The sequence below is a fragment of the Kogia breviceps genome, chromosome 8 (assembly GCF_026419965.1).
Source record: "Kogia breviceps isolate mKogBre1 chromosome 8, mKogBre1 haplotype 1, whole genome shotgun sequence".
Taxonomy (NCBI): Eukaryota; Metazoa; Chordata; class Mammalia; order Artiodactyla; family Physeteridae; genus Kogia; species Kogia breviceps.
The window spans coordinates 82,270,482-82,286,730 of NC_081317.1; the positions used below are offsets into that span (position 1 = coordinate 82,270,482).

Below are 16,249 nucleotides of genomic sequence, written 5' to 3' on the forward strand. Positions count from 1 at the left end.
AAGGCATATTTTTGGAGTGAGTTCTAGAAGTTCCTGTACTTTAAATTTATGGTGCTAGATATAACAGTGGAATTTTCTAGCTGCTGTATATCTGGCTTCTTATTAATAATACTACAGTAGCAAAATACCTGATTATAGAAAGCTTTTCCTTTTTCTGGGCATTTTAGCTTCTATTAATTTCTCTGTTCAGGTATTCTGAGGTGGATTTCCAATGTCATTAGCCAAATGCAAGAGTAGCAGGTGGGATGGTGGAGTGGAGTCAGCCAGAAGTAACAGGTTCCACCTGTTTCTGCAGAAAATTAGTTGTGTCACCTTGAACGAATCCCTAGCACTGCAGCTTCACTATCTTAAAGACCGAGAGACTAAATTGTGACATAATAAAGGCCCTTCAAATATGAGATTATATAAAAATAATTCATAAACTCATGTAAATATAAGATTTTACACTGTATTTGCCAGGCATTCTACTTGCAAAGGAAAACCTTTAAACCTTAGAAAATCTGGATGACTATACACAAAATGCGCTAAAATGATACAAGAATTAATAGAAAGTCATCATTTGCCATGCTGAAAGAAGAAGTTTAAACTACACCCCTACATCTTAAATCCTTAAGAGGGTTATTAATTATAGTTCTCCAAACTTCACATCCAGCGTCTCTGTGACCTCAGGCCTTTGGCCTTATATCTATGTAAGACCAAACGCGGGGGTGGGAATGGGTCTGAAAGCGCTCTAATTTTTGTTTAAGGTCAGTCATTTTGTGTAAGCTCAGGGGTATCTAAGTATTTTTTAGAAGGCGCTCCGCAGCTTCCGGACCGGTTGACTCTCTAAAGGATGAAAGGCGGCTCCGTCTACATAACTTGACCAAAAAAGAGTGTGATCTCAGATGCAGGGAAGGGGGCGTGGAATTACAACTCAGAGTTTACTCTTTACTTCCCTCTCTGGATTTGCAGCCCAGGAAGTAAAGACACCAACGGCGCGTCCTCGCCAAGCGCTCGGAGGACCGGGCGGGGCAGTTACAGGCACCGAGACACTCAGGGCGGTCGGACCCAGGAAACCGGCAACGCCCGGGCTCTGCCTGTACCAGCGAAACTGTAATAATAAGTGGGCGCTCCCTGGGACCTCCTCGTGACGCCTCCAGCCTAACAGGGAAGAGGCTAGAACCTGACGCCTACTTTACTTAGGTTTAGGACCTCCCCGCCCGCGTGGGGGCGTGTCTCCTCGGTTAGGGGCGGGGCGTTCCTGGCCCGGAATCACCGCTGCGACCCCCGGGGTCCAGCCCTCGTCTCCACTCCCGGCTCCGGACTGCGGGTGGGGCGGGGTCGTAAAATGCCTGGGAACTCCAGGTACCCGTCCCGTTGCCAGGCGATGGGGGGAGGAGGAGGGGCTGAGAAGAAAGAGGAGCGGCGCTCGGCCTGACAGGGGAAAGCGTAGGAGAGTCGGCCGCGCAGCCGCCCTACTACCCTTCCGGGCCTCGCGCTCCGACCCAACCCTGGAGCCTGAACTGCGCATGCGTCGCGCGAGCGGCCGCCTCCACCTCTAGTAGGGCTCGCGGCGGGGCTGAGCTTCAGGACCCGCGGTCGGAGCCGCACAGGAGCAGGTGAACCGAGTGGTCTCGTCAGAAGGGCGCGGGAGGGCAGGCGCACGAAGAAGGAGCGCCGTGTCCACTGCGGCTAAGAAAAATGGTGTTCGAGTCGGTGGTCGTGGACGTGTTGAACCGGTTCTTGGGGGACTATGTGGTGAACCTGGACAAGTCCCAGCTCAACCTGGGCATCTGGGCAGGTAACGAGGCCGCTGCTGCCCCTCCATTTCTCCTCCCTCTCGGGATCCCGTTGCCGGAGCCCGGCCCTGCCTTCGTGGGGCCTCGGGCCCCTCGCTGCCACCTGCCGCCGCCCTCGTTGGGGTCAGATTACATAGAGCCGGGCAGCAGTTGCGGGGCCTCCGCCGGCAAGTTATATTTTTGCCTGAGGGGAGTGGGGTCTCGGATGCGGGATGAAAAGGGCTCCCTTTTTCCGCTGAGGGGACCCGCAGTGGACTCCAGGGATCTGGAGTTCACATTTCACAGAGGCGCCCTTTTTTGCCTCTCGCGGTCCGGTTTCAGCTGTGCTGGGCGAGGGGCGGCCACGAGACACACCTGGACTTGGTCTGGTCCCTGTCTTTTCCCCCCCTTGAGTTGTGACGGAGGCCCCGGGCAGCCCACGGAGTGTCTCACGCCGCCTCGCACGTGAAAGCAAGACGCTGTGACCAAAGACGCCCTCTTCCTTCCTCGCCCAGTCTCCGGGTACCGCTAAACCGTGCTGGTTTCTCGGCTTCCCTTTCCGGCCTCACCACCTGGAGTCCCGGTGGCTCGCCTGGGTTCGGCTGATAACACTGAGTGAAAACTCCTGGGCAGAATTACTAGAACGGTTGGTTGTGTGTTTTCAGTTCACAACCTGACCCAGCAGGGTGTCACGCTTGTTAAGGCTTTGGGGTTTTGTAGGTCGTGTAGTGAGTTACTGAATTTTTTAAGAAACTAGGTGCGCTGTGCAGCATCTCAGACCTACAAAAGACGGGAATGAACCTGTCCTTAGATTGCTGAAATGGTGAAGGACCGACGCTTTACTTTGTGTCCGTTTATTCTGGTGCGCTTCCTTATTTGGAGTTTAATTTTTAGTGCTTCCACTGTTTTTGTATTATACTTTTATCTATTTTAAACACTCATTAGAAATTAGATTCCTTTTCTTTATGAAATGCGTCTCCCAGGCCGAAGCTAGAGTTAATTTTTGTGTGTGAGTAGTATATTGTTTCTTTTTTTTTTTTAATTTTACTGTTCTTGAATATGCCCCTGCAGCCTTCTTCTAAAGTACTTATTTATCTTAATATTTCTCCTTTATGAAATAGTGTACATAGATAATTTAGTTTGATAAAGAAAACCTCTTGTTACTACTCTTGGCATCTAGTACCTTGATAGAGAGTGGGACTACTAAGGACATAAATGCTAGCTCATCACTCTGACTAGTACCAGAAATTTGCAGATGGTTTAATCTGTGTTGCTTCTAATTTGCAAAATAAAAATGATAAAACTGGTCTCCACTTACCTCATTAGGAAGCCTTGAGAACATTGTGTGGTGACATAATGGAAAATGGCTTCTACATTCAAGGTGGAGGCTTGTGTGGAGTGTGATTTATCGATGGATTTGTTCACTTAAAATTTGCATACACTAAATTCACTCTTGTGATGTACAGTTCTGTCAGTCTTGACAAATGCAAGGAGGCAAGTATCCACCACCACAATTTTGATACAGCAAAATTATACGAAGACCTCAAAATTTCCTCTGCTGCCCCTTTGTAGTCTCCCACCCAACCCAGATCCCTTCTCCTGGCAACCCCTGATCTGTTTCCAACCCTACAGTTTTGCCGTTTCTAGAGTGCCATATAAACGGAATTATGTGGTATGTAGCTTTTGGGGTCTGATTTCTTCATTTCACTCCTTTCACTTATACAAATGAATTTGAGAGGCATCGATGTGTTGCATGCATCAGTATTTCATTCCTATATTTTTGAGTAATATTGTATTGATGTCCTGTAAATGTTTATCCGTTCACCAGTTCAGGGACATTTCAGTTGGTGGTGATTATGAATAGAGCTACTATAAACATTCATGTATACGTTTTTGTGTGGACATAAATTTTTATTTCTTTTTGGGATTTCGAGGTTCCATGGTAAGGGAATACTTAATTTGTATGAAACTATGGAACTGCTTTTCAAGTGGCTATACCATTTTGCTATCTCACTAGCATTGTATGGATGTTTAGTTGCTCTACACTCTCACTAGCACTTAGTATTGTCATTTAAAACTCTTTTTTTTTAGCTTTTCTAATAGGTAAATAGTGGTAAAGCATTGTGGTTTTAATTTGTATTTCCTTAGTGATTAAGGGTGTTGAGCATCTTTTCATGTTATTCCTTGCTGTTTGTATATTTCTGTTGGTGAAATGTCTGTTCAAATCTTACTCATTTTAAATTGGATTATTTTTCTGTTGAGATTTAATTCACATACCATTAAATTCACCCTTTTAAAATGTACAATTCAGTGTTTTTTAGTATAGCCACAAAATAGTGCAACTGTCACCACTATCTAATTCCGGAACATTTTCAACACTCCAAAAATAAATCTCATACCTATAAACAGTCAGTACAGATTTATCCCCACCCTTCCTCTGGCAACCACTAATCTACTTTCTGTCTTCTGTGGATTTGCCAGTTCTGGACATTTCATTTAAATGGAATCACAGGGGCTTCCCTGGTGGCGCAGTGGTTAAGAATCCGCTTGCCAATGCAGGGGACATGGGTTCGATCCCTGGTCTGGGAAGATCCCACATGCCACGGAGCAGCTAAGCCCGTGTGCCACAACTACTGAGCCTGCACTCTAGAGCCCGCGAGCCAACTACTGAAGCCCACGTGCCTAGAGCCCGTGCTCTGCAACAAGAGAAGCCACTGCAATGACAAGTCCACGCACCGCAACGAAGAGTAGCCCCTGCTTCCCGCAAGTAGAGAAAGCCCGCGCACAGCAACAAAGACCCAACGCAGCCAAAAATAAATAAAATAAACTAAATAAATAAGTGGAATCACAATATACATGGCCACTTTTTCTGGCTTCTTTCCCTTAATCTTATATTTTCAAGGTTCGTTTATATTGTAGCGTGTATCAGTATTTCATTCTTTTTTGTGACTAATATTCCATTATATGGCTATGACTCATTTTGTTTATCCATTCATCAGTTGATGGACATTTAAGTTATTATTTTTCCTTTTATGAGTAATGCTGCTGTGAACATTCATATACAAGTTTTTCGTGAGCATATATATATATATATATATATATTTTTTTTTTTTTTTTTTTTTTTTTTTTCGGTATGCGGGCCTCTCACTGTTGTGGCCTCTCCCGTTGCGGAGCACAGGCTCCGGACGCGCAGGCCCAGCGGCCATGGCTCACGGGCTTAGTTGCTCCGCGGCATGTGGGATCTTCCCGGACCGGGGCACGAACCCGTGTCTCCCGCATCGGCAGGCGGATTCTCAACCACTGCGCCACCAGGGAAGCCCGTGAGCATATATTTTAAATGCTCTTGGGTATATACCTAGAAGTGGAATTTCTGAGTCATATGGTAACTGTTTTAGACTTTTTAAGGAACTTCCAAACTCTTTTCCAAAGTGTTTTCTTATTGTTGAGTATTGAAAGTTCTTTAAATATGGATACAAGTCCTTCGTAAGATACGTGATTTAAAAATACTTTCTCCCTGTCTTTTCCAAGTCTATCTTTTGCAAAATAAAAGTTTAAAATTTTGATCAATTCCATTTTATCAAAAAATTTTTATGTCATGCTTTTTAAAAATTTATTTATTATTTTTTTGGCTGTGTTGGGTCTTCATTGCAGTGCATGGGCTTCTCATCACGGTGGCTTCTCTTGTTGTGGAACACTGGCTCTGGGCACGTGGGCTTCAGTTGTTGTGGCTTGAAGGCTGTAGAGCACAGGCTCAGTAGTTGTGGCACATGGGCTTAGTTGCTCCACAGCATGTGGGATCTTTCCGGACCAGGGCTCGAACCTGTGTCCTCTGCATTGGCAGGCAGATTCTTAACCACTGTGCCACCAGAGAAGTCCCAATGTCATGCTTTTTATGAGTCAGTTGTATCTGTGAAATCTTTTCCTAACCCAAAGTCACAAAGATTTTCTCTTATGTTTTATTCCAGAAGTTTTATAATTTTATATTTTACATTTTTGTAAATGTAAAATTTCTGATCCATTTTTGTATAAAGTGCAATATAGGTTGAAGGTTGGGGTTCCTTTGTTTGCATGTCGATACAAATATCCAATTTTTCTAGCACGAGTTGCTTAAAAGAATATCCTTTCTCCATCAAATTATCTTTGGACGTTTGTAAAAAGAAATCAGTAGACTTTATATTTTGTGGGTTTATTTTTGAACTGTATCTGTTTCAACGATCTGTGTCCATCTGTTCACCTATACCATGCTTATCTTGATAACTAACTTTATAGTGTCTTGAAATCAGGTAGTGTGATCCCTCTAATTTTGGTGTTTACCACATTTTAAAAATAATGTGTTAGTGTTGTATGTATCAAGTTGGTTATATTTTGTTAAATGAAGCTTTGAATAATAGCTAGAATTTTAAAAAATTCTTGGAGAATTTAAAAAGTAATAATGTTTTGATAAACTTAGAGGATTAAAAAATTCTTTGAAAATTTCAATAATAGAAGCTAGATGCTACATAGGAAAAATGTTAAGTTGATGGGCTTAATATTTTATGGTCTCATATCAGAAGGATCTATTAGTTTTAAATGTATGGTTTTGTTAGGTTTCTGTGTAATAATCCAGCCAATTTCACTATTGGCATATGAATAGCATGAATTCGTATACAGGAGTTAAATGGATGGTTTCATATCTAATAATGGAAAATTTGTTTCAGAGGTGGCTCTTTGGAAATTAGAATTCATTTTTCCTTAGAAACATTGTTATATATGAATGGAGTTTACAAAAACTAATTATAATGCAGCAGAACAGTGCTACTATACTGGGCCCTGTACAGTATGTAGACTGAGTGCCAGAAACATCTATTTTGTGGAAGGAGAAAGACGAATTGAATTTTTTCTCAAACTCTTGGCAAATTCTGATGTTGGTAAAGTATACTTTTTATACAGTGTTATTTACACCCTTCCACCCTTCCTGTGTATCATCTATTTAGGGAGGTGCTAGTATTGATACTTCATAGACTTCATCTGAAGTTCGCCTCCCTACTTTGCTAAACCATCTAGCATTTAATATTTCCTTCAAGAGCTAGGCTGCATCAGAATCAGTCATACATGCTTGTTAGAAATACAGATTTTTTTGGAACCACTTCCCAGACATTATAATTCATTTTTCTAGAGTAGGACACCAAAAAAGCTTTTTTTTAAACAAATGACACAGGGGATTGTGATGTACAACTGGGTGCATTTGAAGAGCACTTTCAGGGCAAAAATACTAGAAATTCAGGGGCAGAAGTAATAGTAAGTGTGGCTTGTATGATAGATTTATCATTTGTAACATAGATCATACCTCTTAATGTTATAGTTTTCCTTCTCACTTTCTCTTTGTTTGCTCCAGAATTACAGTACTTGGGCAAATTAAAAAATTTTGTTATGCCTGACATCTTTATGTAACATTAGAAACTCAGATTTCTTCTTCTTTTTCTTGAACTAACTTGCATATTCTGTTTTTGAAATGCTAATCTCTGTTTTCTCTTTATATATAGTCTTATATTCAGTGGCCTCTTAATGCATACCCCCAGTATAACAGTAACTCTATAGGAAGATGAAGATTCAGCCAGGGCACAGTTCCTGATTTATGTTCATTGTGGGCTTTTCATATATGGCCTTAATATATTGAGGCAGTTTCCTTTAATTCCTAACTTTTTGAGTGGTTTTATCATGAAAGAATGTTGAAAATTTTTTGAATGCATTTTCTTCATCAGTTGAGGTGATCTGTGTTTTTTTCTTCATTCTGTTAATGAGGTGTATCACATTGATTGAATTTGTATATTGAACCATCTTTCCATTCCTAGAATGTTATACTGAGTAATGGTATATAATTCTTTTAGTGTACCATTGAATTTTGTTTGCTAGTATTCTGTTGAGGATTTTTGCCTCAGTATCCATGGGGGATATTGATCTGTAGTTTTCCTGTGGTATCTTTGTCTGGCTTTGGTATCAGATTAATGCTGACCTCATATATTGAGTTTGGAAGTATTTCCTTCTCTTCAGTTTTTGGGAAGAATTTGAAGAGTATTGGTGTTCTCTTTTAAATGTTTGGTAGAAGAAACTATCTGATCCTGGGCTTTTGTTGTTGTTGTTGTTGTGGGGAGGTTTTTGATTAATGATGAAATCTCATTACTAGTTATAGATCTGTTCAGATTATGCATTTCTTCATGATTCATTAGTGGTAGGGTGAGTGTTTCTAGGAATTTATCCATTTAATCTAGGCTATCAAATTTGTTGACATACAGCTGTTCATAGTATTCTTACAGTCCATTTTATTTTTGTAAAATTGGTAGTACTGTCCCCTCCTTCATTTCTCATTTTAGTTACAGTCGACTCTTGAACAACGCAGGGGTTAGGGGCATCGAACCCCCACACAGTCAAAAATCTGCATATAACTTTACAATTGGCCTTCCATATCTGTGGTTCACATTCTTGGATTCAGCTATCTATGGATCATGTAGTACTGAAGTACGTACTTATTGGAAAAAAATTACATGTAAGTGGACCCACAAAATTCAAACCTGTGTTGTTCAAGGGTCAATTGTATTCGACTCCTCTCTTTCTTGGTCAGGCTAGCTAATGATTTATCAATTTTGTTGAACTTTTTTGTTTCTTGTAACAGCTTTTGACTTAAAGTCTGTTTTGTCTAATATCAGTTTAACTATTTCTGCTCTCTTGGTTATTATTTGCATGGGAAATCTTTTTTAATCCTTTCACTTTTGAGCTATGTGTGGTTTTGAGCTTTTGGTTTCATCAATTTTCTCTTCGTTTTCTGCCCTTTGTTTTGCTTATGTCTGTTCTAAACTTTATTATTTCATTCCTTCTGGTAGCTTGGGGTTAGTTAATCTTTTTCTATTTCTTTAAGATGCAAATTTAGGTTGTTGATTTGGGATTATTTCTTCCTTTTTAATGTAAACATTTACTGCTATAATTTGTCTCCCAGGACTGTGCTTGCTGCATCCCATAAATTTTGGTATGTTGTTTCCATTTTAATTTTTCTTAAATTGTTTTAAAATTTTTCTTGTGATTTCTTCTTTGATTGCTTGAGTGTGTTAATTTTCATATATTTGTGGATTTTTCAGTTTTCCTTCTGCTGTTGATTTCTGGATTCATTCCACTCATTCCGTCAGAAAACATAGCTTATATAATTTCAATCTTTTAAAATTTATTTAGATTCTTTTGTTGCCTAACATAGACCTATACTGGAAAATGTTCTCTGTGCAGTTGAGGAAATTGTGTATTCTGTTGTTGGGTAAGGGTGTTCTGTATATATTTGTTAAGTTCAATTCATCTGTTTTCTTGTTAACCTTCTGTCTGGTTGTTCCATCCATTACTGAAGTTGTGTATTGAAGCCGCCTACTAATACTGTAGAGCTGTCTATTTCTCTCTTCAATTATGTTAGTGTTTGCTTCATATGTTTTTGATTTCTGATGTTTGCTGCATATATGTTTATAACTTTTATACCTTCTTAGTGAATTGACCCTTTTATCGTCTTATAATGCCCTCTTTTGTTTCTTGTAACAGCTTTTGACTTAAAGTCTGTTTTGTCTAATATCAGTATAGCTATTTCTGCTCTCTTTTGCTTATTATTCGCAAGGGAGATCTTTTTTAATCCTTTCACTTGTGGGCTATGTGTGGTCTTAGACCTAACATAGAGGGATCCTGTTTTTGTTTGTTTGTTTTTGTTTTTTTAAATCCCTTCTGTCCATCTGTGTCTTTTTATTGGGAAGTTTAAACTGTTTACACTTAAAGCAGTTACTGATAGGGAAGGATTTACTATTGCTGTTTTGTTAATTATTTTATGTCTTATGACTTTTTGTTTCTCTTTTTTTCTTATTGCTTTCTTTGTGTTCAATTTTTTTGTAGTGATGTGTTTTGATTCCCTTATTTCCTTTTGTATATAGTCTATAGATATTTCCTTTGTGGTTCCACAGGGATTACATATAATATCTTAACGTTATAACAGTATATTTTTAAACTGATACTGACTTAAATTCAATTGCATACAGTAACTTTACTCCTTTACAGATTGCCTCCCATTCTTTGTTATAGATGTAAAAAAAATGACATCTTTATATAGTATGTATTTAGTAACATAGCTTTATAACTTTTAAATCTTTTTGTCTTTTAAATCCTGTAAAAGAATAAAAAATGGAGTTAAAAAGTTGAACCACAATAGTACTGGTTTTTATATTTGCCCATGTATCTTTGTTTATTGGAGAACTTTATATTTTTATATGGCTTCACATTAGCACCTAGCATCCTTTCTTTTTAACTTGAAGGACTCCCTTTAAAACTTCTTGTAAGGCAGCTCTGCTGGTAATGAACTCCCTCAGCTTTTGTTTATCGGAGAATATCTTAATTTTCCCCTCATTTTTTCTGGATATAATGCTCTTGATTGATAGTTTTAGTTTTAGTTTTAATTCAGCTATTTAAATATATTATTCCCCTGTTTTCTGGCTTGCAGTGTTTCTGCTGAGAAATCTACTGATAATCTTATTGAGGATCCTATGTACATGTCAAGTTGCTTTTCTCTTGTTGCCTTTAATAGTTTCTCTTTGATTATTGTGTTTCTTGTTTGAGATTCTTGAATTTATATATTCATGTCTTTCTTCAAATTTGGGAGGTTTCTGACTATTATTTCTTCAAATAAGCTCTCCACCCCTTTATCTGTCCTCCTGTGGACTCCCATGATTAACGATATATTGACCCACTTAATGATGTCCCTTAAGTCCCTTACCCTCTGTTCACTTTTCTTCTTTTTTTTTTTTTTGTTTTTACTCCTAACTGTATATTTTCAAATGACCTGTCTTCAAGTTTTCTGATTCATTCTTTTGCCTGTTCAAGTCTGCTTTTGATTTTCTCTAGTGAGTTTTCAATCCAGTTATTCCTTATATCTCTGTTGGGGTGTGTGTGTGTGTGTGTGTGTGTGTTCTACTTTCTTTCAAGACTTGTTGTAGTTGATCTCATGTACATACAACATTGAATAAGTTTAAGGTGTGCAACATGTTGGTTTGATACATTTACATATTGCAGGGTTACCACCATAGCTTTAGCTGACACCTCTATCAATTCACATCAATATTGTTTATTTTTTGTGGTGAGAACGTTTAAGATTTAGTTTCTCAGCAATTGTTGAAATATATAATACACTATTTTGACTATAGTCACAATGTGCTGCATTAGATCTCCATAACTTAATTATCATAGTTGCAAGTTTGTGTCCTTTAACAACATCTCCCCAATTCTCCCACATTCCAGTCCCTGGTAGTCACCATTCTACTCTGTTTCTACAAGTTAGGGTTTTTTAGATTCTTCACATAAACGATGTCATATGGTCTTCATCTTTCTATGTCTGGCTTATCTCACTAACCATAAGCTCCTCAGAGGGAGTCCATCCTTGTTTCAAGTTTGTTTCTTACTCATGGCTTAATATTCCATTGTATATATGAACCACATCTTCTTTATCCATTCATCTTGATGACACTTAGGTTGTTTCCATATTTTGGCTATTGTGAATAATGCTGCAATAAACATGTGAGTACAGAAATCTTTTTTCTTTAATCTTTTTATTTATTTGGTTGTGCCAGGTCTTCGTTGCGGCAGGCAGGCTTCTTAGTTGTGGCTCACAGGCTCCTTAGTTGCATCTCACTGGCTCCTTAGATGTGGCATGTGAACTCTTAGTTGCACATGCATGAGGGATCTAGTTCCCTGACCAGGGATTGAACCTTGGTCCCCTGAATTGGGAAAGCAGAGTCTTAACCACTGCGCTACCAGGGAAGTCCTGCAGAAATCTTTTTGATATCCCATTTTCTTTGCCTTTGGATATATATGAAGAAGTGGGTTTTCTGGATCATATTCAAGATTTTTTTCCTTTTATTTTCTGCAGTTTGATTATGGTATGCCTAGGTGTAGATTTTTTATTTCCCTGCTTAATATTTTCTGAGCTTCCTGGATCTGTGGTTTGGTGTCTTTATCATTAATTTCAGAAATTTATCAGCCATTATTGCTCCAAATATGTGTATATCTTTGCTCCTCTCTCCTTTTTTGCCTTCTGGTATTCCCATTATGCATATGTTACAGCTTTTATAATTGTCCTACAGTTCTTGAACATTCTGTTCCATTATTTTTATTTTACTTTATTTTTCTCTTTGCATTTCAGTTTGGAAATTTATATTTACATATCCTCAAGCTTGCTGATTTTTTTGAAAGTTTGTAAAATGACTTAAATTTTATTTAAAATGTACATTTCAGAACTGTTCAGTATTGTAAATTTATGAACAGACCCAGCGAAATAAGATAGAAATTATCACATAATCACTTGTATTTTATTTTTATTTATTTTTTATTTTTAATTGATTTTTTCATTGAAGGAAAGATTCTTTAAATCCAGTAGTGCTTTACAGTTTTCAAAAGTTTTGGGCTTCCCTGGTGGCGCAGTGGTTGAGAGTCCGCCTGCCGATGCAGGGGACACGGGGTCGTGCCCCGGTCCGGGAAGATCCCACATGCCGCGGAGCGGCTGGGCCCGTGAGTCATGGCTGCTGAGCCTGCGCGTCCGGAGCCTGTGCTCCGCAACGGGAGAGGCCACAACAGTGAGAGGCCTGCGTACCGCAAAAAAAAAAAAAAAAAAAAGTTTCACACATACAATTTCATATAATCCCATAATAACCATAATAATCTTTTTCCCCCCAACCCCTATATTGTTTCTTTCTCCTTCCCTCTCTGCACTGGTAACCACTAGTTTGTTCTCTGTATCTGTGAGTCTGCTTCTTATTTGTTTTATTCACTAGCTTGTTGTATTTTTTTTTTGATTCCACATATAAGTGATATCACATAGTATTTGTCTTTCTCTGATTTATTTTGCTTAGCATAATGCCTTCCAAGTCCATCCATGTTGCTGCAAATGGCAATATTTTATTCTTTTTTACGGCTAGGTATTATTCCATTGTATATATATACCACATCTTCTTAATCTGTTCATCTGTTGATGGACACTTAAGTTGCTTCCATATTTTGGCAATTGTAAATGATGCTGCTATGAACACTGGGGTGCATGTATATTTTCTAATTAGTCTTTTGGGTTTTTTTCAGATATATACCCAAGGAGTGGAATTGCTGGGTCATCTGGTAGTTCTATTTACCATTTTTTGAGAAACCTTCATACTGTGTTCCACAGTGCCTGCACCAATTTACATTCCCACCAACAGTGTACAAGGGTTCCCTTTCCTCCATATCCTTGCCAACAGTTGTTACTTGTCTTCTTTTTGATGATAGCCATTATGACAGGTGTGAGATGATATCTTATTGTGGTTTTGATTTGTATTTCCTTGATGATTAGTGATGTTGAACATGTTTTCATATGCCTGTTGGCCATCTGCTTGTCTTCTTTGGGAAAATGTCTATTCAGTTCTTTTGCCTATTTTTAATCTTTTTTTTTTTTTTTTGGTTTGTCTCCTTGTTTGTTTGTTTTGCCACAGCATGCAGCATGCAGGATCTTAGTTCCCCAATCAGGGATTGAACCTGGGCCCCATGCAGTGGAAGCATGGAGTCCCAACATCTGGACCACCAAGGAATTCCCCGGGTTTTTTATTTTGATGTTGAGTTGTATGAGTTGTTAATATACGTTGGATGTTAACTCCTTATCAGTCATTTCATTTACAAATATTTTCTCCCATCCAGTAGGTTATCTTTTTGTTTTGTTGATGGTTTCCTTTGCTTTGCAAAAGCTTTTAAGTTTAATAGGGTTTTTTGTTTGTTTGTTTGTTTTGCTTTCGGTTCCTTTGCTTTAGAAGATGGATCCAAAAAATATTGCTGCAATTTATGTCAAAGAGTGTTCTGCCTATCTTTTCCTCTAGGAATTTGATAGTGTCCAGTCTTACATTTGTCTTTAACTCATTTTGAGTTTATTTTTGTATATGGTGTTAGAAAATATTCTAATTTTGTTCTTTTACATGTAGCTGTCCAGTTTTCTTAGCATCACTTGTTAAAGAGACTGTCTTTTCTTCATTGTATATTTTTGTCTTCTTTCTCTTAGATTAATTGACCATAAGTGTGTGGGTTTATTTCTGGGCTTTCCTCTTACATTGATCAATGTGTCTGTTTTTGTGCCAGTACCAGTATTGTTTTGATTACTGTAGCTTTGTAGTATAGTTTGAAGTCAGGGGGTGTGACTACTCCAGCTCTGTTCTTCTTTCTCAAGATTGTTTTGGCTATTCAAGCTCTTGTGTTTCCATGAAAAATTAAAATTATTTGTTCTAGTTCTGTGAAAAATGCCATTGGTATTTTGATAGGGATTGCATTGAATCTGTACTTTGCCTTGGATAGTATGGTTGTTTTAACAGTATTCATTCGTTCAATCCAAGAACATGGTATATCTTTTCATCTGTTTGTTTAATCTTCAGTTTCTTTCATTTGTGTCTTACATAGTTTTCTGAATACAGGTATTTTACCTCCTTGGGTAGATATATTCCTAGGTATTTTATTCTTTTTGATGCGATAGTAAATTGGATTGGTTCCTTAATTTCTCTTTGATACTTTGTTGTTAGTGTATAAAATTACAACAGCTTTCTGTATGTTAATTTTGTATCCTACAACTTTATTGGATTCGTTGATGAGCTACAGTAGTTTTCTGGTGGTGTCTTAAATATTTCCTATGTATGGTACCATGTTATCTGCAAACAGTGACAATTTTACTTCTTGCTTTCCAATTTGGATTCCTTTCATTTCTTTTTCTTCTCTGATTGCTGTGGCTAGGACTTCCAGACCTACATGGCAAGAGTGAATGTCCTTGTCTTGTTCTTGATCTTAGAAGAAATGCTTTCAGCTTTTCAGCATTGAATATGATGGTAGCTGTGGGTTTGTAATCATATATTACAGACAAAAGGGATGTTGAATTTTATCAAAAGTTTTTTCTGCATCTATTGAGATGATCATATGGTTTTTATTCTTCAGTTTGTTAATGTGCTGTATCACACTGATTGTTTTGTGGGTATTGAAAACTCCTTGCATCCCTGGGATAAATCCCACTTGATCATGGTGTATGATCCTCTTAATGTATTGTTGGATTTTGTTTGCTGGTATTTTATTGAGAATTTCTGCATCTGTGGTCATCAGTGATACTGGCCTGTAATTTTCTTTTTTTATGGTATCTTTGGTTTTGGTATCAGGGTGATGGTGGCCTCATAGAATGAGTTTCAAAGTGTTCCTTCCTCTGCAATTTTTTGGAGTAGTTTAAGAAGGATAGGTGTTAACTCTAAGTGTTTGGTAGCATTTACCTGTGGAGCCATCTGGTCCTGGACTTCTGTTTTTTGGGAGCTTTTTTTTTTTTTTTTTTTTTTTTTTTTTGTGGTACGCGGGCCTCTCACTGTTGTGGCCTCTCCCTTTGGAGCACAGGCTCCGGACGCACAGGCTCTGTGGCCATGGCTCATGGGCCCAGCTGCTCCGCAGCATGTGGGATCTTCCTGGACCGGGGCACGAGCCCGTGTCCCCTGCATCGGCAGGCGGACTCTCAACCACTGCGCCACCAGGGAAGCCCCTTTTTGGGAGCTTTTTAATCACAGTTTAAATTTCAGTATTTGTACTTGGTCTATTCATATTTTCTACTTCTTCTTGGTTCAGTCTTGGGAGATTGTACCTTTCTAAGAATTTGTCCATTTCTTCTAGGTTGTCCATTTTATTGGCATATAGTTGCTTGTAGTAGTCTCTTATGGTCCTTTGTATTTCTCTGGTGTCCATTGTAACTTCTTCTTTCTCATTTCTAATTTTATTGATTTGAGTCCTCTCTTTTTCTTGATGAGTCTGGCTAAAGGTTTATCAATTTTGTTTAACTTTTCAAAGAATCAGCTTTTAGTTTTATTGTTCTTCTCTGTTTTCTTGGTCTCTATTTCATTTATTTTTGCGCTGATCTTTATGATTTCTTTCCTTCTGCTAACTCTGAATTTTGTTTGTTCTTTCTCTAGTTGCTTTAGGTGTAAGGTTAAGTTTTTTTAATTGAGATGTTTCCTGTTTCTCAAGGTAAGCTTGCATCGCTATAAACTTACTCTTAGAACTGCTGTTGCTGTGTCCCATAGGTTTTGGATTGTCGTTTTTTTTCATTTTCATTTGTCTCTAGGTATTTTTAAATTTCTTCTTTGATTTCTTCAGTGTTCCATTGGTTGTTTAGTAACATACTGATTAGCCCACGTATTTGTGTTTTTTGCAATTTTTTTCTTTCAGTTGTTTTCTCATCCCATAGTGTTGTGGTTGGAAAAGATGCTTGATATGATTTCAGCTTTCTTAAATTTACTGAGACTTGCTTTGTGGCCCAGCATGTGATCTATCCTGGAGAATGTTCTATGTGCACTTGAAAAGAATGTGTATTCTGCTGCTTTTGGACCAAATTCTCTATATGTATCAGTTAGGTTCAGGTAGTCTAGTCTGTCATTTAAGTCCAGTGTTACCTTATTGATTTCTGTCTGGATGATCTG

General features: G+C 38.4%; 1 protein-coding gene across 7 annotated transcripts in view; it reads left to right on the forward strand.

The window, feature by feature from the left end:
- The first annotated feature begins 1,227 nt into the window (after positions 1-1,227).
- Positions 1,228-16,249, forward strand: part of VPS13A (vacuolar protein sorting 13 homolog A) — a 266,390-nt gene continuing 251,368 nt past the window's right edge. For 6 of the 7 annotated variants that reach the window (XM_059071189.2, XM_067039602.1, XM_067039598.1 and 3 more), the window contains exon 1: positions 1,228-1,780. In XM_059071189.2, the coding sequence (XP_058927172.1) occupies positions 1,681-1,780 (100 nt within the window). In that variant the 5' untranslated portion in view covers positions 1,228-1,680. The remainder of the gene's footprint in view (positions 1,781-16,249) is intronic. The other variant, XM_067039597.1, reaches the window with a different exon arrangement.